Raw genomic sequence first — 7,500 nt, 5'->3', positions numbered from 1 at the left:
AGTGACAGTACAAAGGTTTTGTGAAGTTTATTCCACATTAAGAATGAAGCCTTGGTTGTCCTGCGATATGGCTGAGTGCTGGCAGCTCCTCCAGGGGGCGCCGAGTTTGCCTTGTGGAGGAATCAGGGTTGATGCCTGGCTCCACTGTGGGAGGGGGGTTATGGGGGGGTGGGGTGAACTAATCAGGAGTTAGGACTAATGTACACTCTCAAATCATGTGTGTTTGTGTATGTCTTTGTTTTTGGAAATCACTCACTACATTTTCAACAACTTTATTATGGTTTCACTTTATTTTCCTTTATTTATTCAGTGAGCAAACTGTCAAGACTTCTGCAGTTATTTGCAGTTACTTTAACATTTTTACAGTGGGGGGGGGGGGGGGGGGGGGGGTAGTGTTTCGTTCCACCTCATTCTGAAAGTTGGAATATTAATTCTCTCTTTATGATCGATCATTTGGTTGTAGTAAAATGGTGACTGTTGTGGGATCTTTCTAAATGATGATGATGATGACTAAAAATAATAATTACGTTCTGCATAATCAAAATTTTCAGTTCAGCTAATTCAGTGAAACTCCTGGTGTTCTATTAACCCTTTGCTGCATGGTGTTGCCATATGGCAACAAGTAATGAGCTTTCATTTGCCTTTGTGTGTAAAATGGTATACTTTTTTCTGATGCGTCACGATAAAATGTAGCTTCTGAAACTCTCTCAGTGTTTATCAACACCATTCGACAGTGAACCTGCTGTCTGTAATGAATACAGGGGAAGGGAATGGACACAGTGCCTTGGGACAGCCATTTTAAGAACTTTTTGTAAGTTTTTCACTTTGATTGTCATCCTTTCTGTATTTACACATTTCTGCATATATGACTTGTTTTGCACATGCCTGGATAATGAACATGGCTTTGTCCTATGAGGTGTTTTGGTCTACCCACCGTTGTATGCATTGCAGCTTGCAGTTTCATTTTCACGTGTTGCCACATAGCAACAAAATACAAAATGCCCCACCTCCCCCCACCAAAAAAAAAAAAAAAAAAAAATTATATATATATAAACATTTCAAATAGATTTTTATTAATTAATTTTCAGTTAGAAATATTAGGAATACATACATGTATGTATGTGTGTGAGAGAGAGGGGGGGAGAGAGGGAGAGGTTTCTATCCATTCTTCCACTTCTGCTAAACACCATGGGTCTGATGTATCTCAGATTGCAGATTTCTTTGAAAAACTGAAAGCAAGTCTCTGGAAAACAGTAAAAGCAGTAATAAGTTTGTTGAGGCTTCTGAGTAACTTTCTGAGTATGTTTGTTTTTTCCCCTAATGAACACAAATGCTTGTACCTAATAGCCATTTTGACTGGAAACTAAATAAATAAAAGGTTAGACTGACTGACTCACTGACAGTACCGCATGTTTCAGAAGTCATGCAGTAAATGGTTAATAGGAGACAATTCTTTGGGCTAATTGATTTTCACATCATTGATCTCAACATTAGTTTTTTTTTTTACTGATGATTTATCAAACTGGAGTGCTTTTGTTATCTTCATCAAGAGATCCAGTTTTTAATTAGTTTTTGGTTTGTGTTTTCGATTTACTGTGTAATGTTTTCAGGTATGTAGTGTATATTGTTGCTCTGCTGTTGATGGTTGCAGAGTAACTGGAGTATCTTGAGCTAGTGCTCTGTTGAGATACAGAGAAGAAGCAACAGTTTTCTGTATGATATGAGATGATAAAGCTCTAGACCACAGATTCCCATCCCTGGTCCTATAGAACCCCTGTTTTCTTCCTGTAACCCACAATAATGCCAGAAAGGGCTTAATGAGCTGATTAGTTGGATCAGCTGTGTTGGAGCAGGGAAAACATGAAATATTTGTAGAAGGAAAAGCACCAAATGGTGAAAGTGGTAAAGGTTTCATATAGTGACTGACCTGAGAATGACTACAGCTACATTACAGGCCAAAGCATGGCAAGAATCAGCCATTTATTTAAGATGTTCTACAATTAACAACCGACCAGGACAGGGGGGTGTGTGTGTGTGTGTGTGTGTGTGTGTTTTTTTTTTACACACACACACACACACACACACACACAATTTTTTTTTTTTTTTTTTTACAATATAGGTTTTTTTTTTAGCTTCAATTACTCCAATTTACACTGCCCAATCTAGGTCCTAGAAATCTACCACCCTATTGTATTTTTATTTATTATTCATCAATTTCACATTGCTTCCAAATGTTTGGCCTGTAGTGTGTGTGCCGAGTCCAGTCCTCTCCACATCACAGCATATGAGAAATGTAAAACTCTGTCTTGTCATCCTCCTCTCTTTTGTCTTCCATCCCCCCACCCCCACTTAAAAAGAGGGCATATTTCAGAGTTTTAAATGCATTTCCCCACCAAGGCAAACAATAAGTAGAGCTTTCTGTTCAAGTTCTCTCCTGTTCCTCGTTTGTGTTGGCACACTCTGACCACTGATTCTTTCCTTTCTCTGACTCATTCTGCCTTCTGGAGGACACAGCGAAAAGAGAGAAGGAGGGGAGAGGCGGTGGTCTACTTCAACTGTAGCTCTAACTCATCTGGAGGGGTGTAAATCTCAAACTTCACCCCAATGTTTAGTAACATTCTCAAGGGAGTGATTCAGTAAAGTCTCATAGTCTTGATTCAGTTCTTTATAAAACGATTCAGTGCATTTCTCCATGACTTAAGTTGATTTTTGTTTTTTGTTTTTTTAGGCATCGAATCAGGGCATTTAACCATTATTTGATTTCATTTGACTCGATTCTTTAGGAAAAATGTATGATTTTAATTGTCTAATCATTGATAAATTAATAATCAAATTTTTGTATGTATGTGTATATATATGTGTATACACACGCTATACATACAGATACGCAATATACACTAGTATTGCACTATTCCAATGTGCAGTTATACAGTAATAAGTTATGAAATAAAACTATGAAATGTGCTGCTGTACACATTCTACAGTTATTCTGAGGTATATAATAAATGAGATGTAGGTACGCAGGGATAGAATACTGATATAGAAATCTTCCAGATGTAGATTGTATATCACTCTTAGGAAACAATGCAGTGTGTAACACCATAATTAAGTTTTATTTGATTCTTTAGGAGAGGATTCACTGCAATTCAGTTCATCTTACCATGATTCAGTTTGATTCAGTTAATCAGGGAATGTGTTTAGAAAACGATTCAGTACATTTCATCATTATTCAGTTTGATTCAGCTCATTACATGATGATTTTAGGTTTTTCTCTCTTTAGAAACCGATTTAGTTCATTTTGGCGTAATTTGATTGGATTCTTAGGAAAGGATTCAGTGCGTTGTAAACTCACAATTCACACCACAGTGCGATTGGATTCTTCTGGTAAAAATACACTGAATTATGTTAATGCAGAGGGTACTTTATTTGTTTAGATAATAAAGCTAATACACAATGGCATTGGAGTTTTATTGCACCCAAAATCTGCATATTTAATTATTGTAGATTATTTATAGATTATATAAGATTGTGACTTTAACATTCCAAAATCAGCAACTTAATGTTTTATACCCTCATGAAATAGTTTATCTTAAGGAATTGGAAATTACAGATATTTAAGATTTTATATGAACTGGTTTCAAGACATGTGGCCTATTACAAATTGATCCTGAATGGGACACTATGGAGGATGTGGCTTTCTCAGTCTGTCCACAGATTGTAGTCCTTTAACTCACTGCTGTAACGCAGCATTTCTGTTGAAATCACTTGATCACTCCACTAGTCACACTATTTAGTAATGGATCTTTCCTTCACCTCCCTCTCTAGCTCCCTCGCTCTTTTCACTCCACAAATGGCTCTAATATTTACCACTGTAACGTTCTCCTCTCCTCTTTATCTGTAATCTATAACGCTGCCAATTTTCCCTCCATAGGTTTGTTTTAGGGCTTCTAACCTGCGCCAGAGTGTGTGTCCATTCTCAGTTAACCCCAGTAACACCCTAACAGCGTGCAGCCTAGTTTTTACTGACCATTTTGACTCTAACATACCACCGCCGACCCCTGACCTTTGCTCCACTAGAGTTCCTTTTGGTGTGGACAGCATTGTCCTGTGCTTGAGGACAGGCAAACCGTTATCTCTGACCCTTTGCATGTTTGTTCTTACTTAATCTACTTCTTCAGGATTTAAGCTTCGCAGATCTTTTTCACTGATTCTTTTAGCTAGTTGAACAGTTGTGATTTAGCTCTAAGCTTTAGAACATTATTCAGGAGAATCTTCACGTAGCTATTTACATACACGGTGCTTGTTTAAAGTGATACATGGCCAAAAATCAAGCTTACAGAATTTCTCCTCACCACAAATCTAGTCAATCAGCCCCAATGTTTTTATGGTGTCTGAAGTTTGCTGCTTTTGCACTGGAGCGATGAGGCTAATGTGGCTAACAAGTCATGGAAGCATGTAGCGCTAGGTTAGCATTGTGCAAACCACAGAAATCATCGCATTAAATAATCTTCAATAGTCTTATGTGGTTTGTGACACAGTATGACATTGTTATTAACAGAAATAGACAAAAGTGTGTTGCATAGCTTAAAGCTGTAGTAGCATTATGAGGCCTCAATTTTGTCTCTATGTTTGGCCTTTTTTTTGATACTTTTACAGTGTTGACAACCATGTAAACAAGTCTGTAAGAATAACGATGTACTTTGTTAACTGTCCAAGGTGTATTTAATTCAGTATTTGAATACTGAAATCACTGTTTTCGTTTATAAGGTATGCAGACCAACTATTCAGTGGAAATGCAACTGTGGACTGTAAAATGTGGGGTTTACACTCCCATTCGCATTGCTACTTGGCCTAGCTGTTGTAGCTGATGTTAGCTATATCTAGAAACAGTGAAAACTTATTTCTCTAACAAATAACATTTAAGTTTTGATTATCCCCCCAGGTTCATCACCGGTTTAGTTATTTCCATTTCCACACATCAGCTAGGCGTCCCCAGTCACACAGTACTGTGAGTGCTAGGAGGGTGAAGACTGGCACATGCTTCCTCAGTCATTTCAAGTGCCCCTGCAACATTGACCTGCTGCTAATGCACCATCACTGGGCAGCTAAATGCACTTGGAGGAGAAAACTGACTGTCAGTAATGTTACATCAGCTAACGGTTGACCGCACTGGTGTAAAGGGATTGGGGCAGAAGGAGGCCCATGCTGTCCACTCTGAGAGACTGAGGCTGTTGTGCTCTCTTGGACTCCTGCCCACAGATGGCTGTAGAATCACTGGGGATCATACAGTTTCCTGATGATTGGGGCAAAGCTTAGATGCCATTCGGGAAATTTCGGTCACCACTTCAGCACCAATTCAGTTCAATTCAACTTTATTGTCATTATACAATACAGGGTAGTACAGTATAACGGAACACTATCGGACTACTTTTCCAGTGCAGTAATAAAAGATGCATAGTAAACAGTGCGAAGACAAAAAACAGTAGAAGACAAAATGTGCAAAGCAGTCACCTTAAAAGTTACCTAATGTCCTGTAACGGGTAGATGTTAGCTTCTATTATTAGCTACATTAGCCTCGTAGCTCCAGTGCAGAACTAAAAAAGCAAACTTCAGACCTCAAACATGTCTTGACCGACAGACTAGATACAGGCCAAGGTGATAAGTGTGTAAACTTGATTTTTCGCTAAATTATCACTGTTCCTGGTTCTGAATGCTTCCTCAGTGTAGCGCACAGTTCAGCCTGGTGTTTTCAGTAGGTAAGTGTGGGCAGGTTTTCACTGTGAGGATTTAAGCATTTACTCAGCACCAAAAGGTGAAGCCAAATCTGTTCATTGTTTCTTGACCTGAGCTCTGTCCCTACTCTCCCCTCCCTGCTCTCTTCTTTGCAGGTGATCCGCAAGGGATGGCTCACCATCAACATCAGCATCATGAAGGGAGGATCCAAGGAGTACTGGTTCGTCCTGACCGCTGAGTCACTGTCTTGGTATAAGGATGAAGAGGTGAGCAAACCGCAGACCTGAGATCTAAAGTTTGGGCAAAAACGCTAACATGGGTACCTGTAGTTTAAACCTCTGACCTCACAATTCAGTCACAATACCGTTCACTATGATACAGTATATATGAAAATATGCATTTTATTTTGATGTAAAACTGGATGGAGTGTTTTGTTAATTCTAACATTCTAAAATCAAAGCAGTTGATTTGCCACCTTTAGGTTCCCTAGTGAAAGGGAAATTCCACCAATTCTTCCAAAGTTCAGCATTATTCAGTCTCTGAGATGTAAGTAGTCATTCAGAGTGGTGTGATGCCAGATGGCTCCATGTGGAGAAACGTACCAACTCAAACTTTTTTGAGTGATAGAAACCAGGAGTCACCATGTCTCCGACCAAATATATAGCCATTTGAGCTTTCTGTGTTGTATGTTGTTGGTAGAAAAGTAGTGGGAAGTTTTGAAGAAGAAAAAAATGTTTGGGGGGGCTCTTTGCCTTACAACACCCTGTGCGTATCTCTCCACCATGTATGGATTTAAAGAATTATGGTTATACCAACACTATGATAAAATAACACCTTAAACATCAGGCTTGTATAAATGTCCAGTAATAACTTTTTGAATTGTAGTTATTACTATTATTATTATTATTATTATTATTATTATTATTATTATTATTATTATTATTATTATTATTATTAAATTAGTATTTTAGGGCATTAAACTCTTTAGATGTAGGTTTCGATCACCACCACTGTGAACAGAGCATCTTTGTTTATATCTCATCCATTTAACTATGCAGAAACTTTGAAGACAGTTCCCTTGCACATTCCCTTGGGATTTGTTGCTGGCGTTTAGCTAACTTTTCCTTCTTTTTTTTTTTTTTTGTTTGTTTGATCTCAGACATGCTATGCTCAAAAGTATTAAGAGAAGAGTGCTATCAGTGGAAGTATCAAATGTTCAAGTTGTACAATAATGAATTTCCCCAGCGTTTTTCCAGATATTAATATGCCTTTATTGTATCATGGCTATGGACAAAAAGGACAGACACGGCAAGGTTTAACATAGACCTTCATTAGTGAATTCAGTAATTGCTACACAGATTGGACTGTAAACATTGTAGAGTGCAATATTTAGGATTTTGACCTTCAGTCTATACCTGAAGCAGAAAGCTGTCGAGTTTACTCTACATAGGCGTTGAACATGATTGTGCCAGTGTGTGTGTGTCCCGGCCCAGCCTAACCAATGTGCGGACTACTGTTCAGCTACAGCATGATGAACAGGTAGTCTGAACACTGGGCAGGCGGGGGGGAGGGGATGTAGAACGATTGGCCGGACCACAGGTCACTGCCCTGGACAGAGAGAGGAAAGAGCAAACATTTAACTCGGCCGCACTGATAAAGCTTCCACTCACGCATATATATGCTCTCTTGCACATGCGCCCACATACATATATATGTGTGTTTGTGTGTGTGCGCACGTGCACATTAGCACACATTTGGGCACTTTCA

The 7,500-nt window shown here is 38.7% G+C and overlaps 1 protein-coding gene and 1 long non-coding RNA gene across 6 annotated transcripts in view; one reads left to right on the top strand and one right to left on the bottom strand.

Moving 5' to 3' along the window:
* The window catches only part of dnm2a (dynamin 2a), a 68,657-nt gene that overhangs the window by 41,161 nt on the left and 19,996 nt on the right, over positions 1–7,500 (top strand). For all 5 annotated transcript variants that reach the window (XM_037542510.1, XM_037542509.1, XM_037542505.1 and 2 more), the window contains one exon: positions 5,889–5,999. In XM_037542510.1, the coding sequence (XP_037398407.1) occupies positions 5,889–5,999 (111 nt within the window). The remainder of the gene's footprint in view (positions 1–5,888; positions 6,000–7,500) is intronic.
* The window catches only part of LOC108429060, a 1,400-nt gene continuing 880 nt past the window's right edge, over positions 6,981–7,500 (bottom strand). Inside the window, exon 2 of the long non-coding RNA XR_001857977.2 lies at positions 6,981–7,341. This is a non-coding gene — a long non-coding RNA (uncharacterized LOC108429060). The remainder of the gene's footprint in view (positions 7,342–7,500) is intronic.

The sequence above is a fragment of the Pygocentrus nattereri genome, chromosome 1, assembly GCF_015220715.1.
Source record: "Pygocentrus nattereri isolate fPygNat1 chromosome 1, fPygNat1.pri, whole genome shotgun sequence".
Taxonomy (NCBI): Eukaryota; Metazoa; Chordata; class Actinopteri; order Characiformes; family Serrasalmidae; genus Pygocentrus; species Pygocentrus nattereri.
Note: the sequence above shows the minus strand (reverse complement) of the source record. Positions and strands in the feature narration are given on the sequence as shown.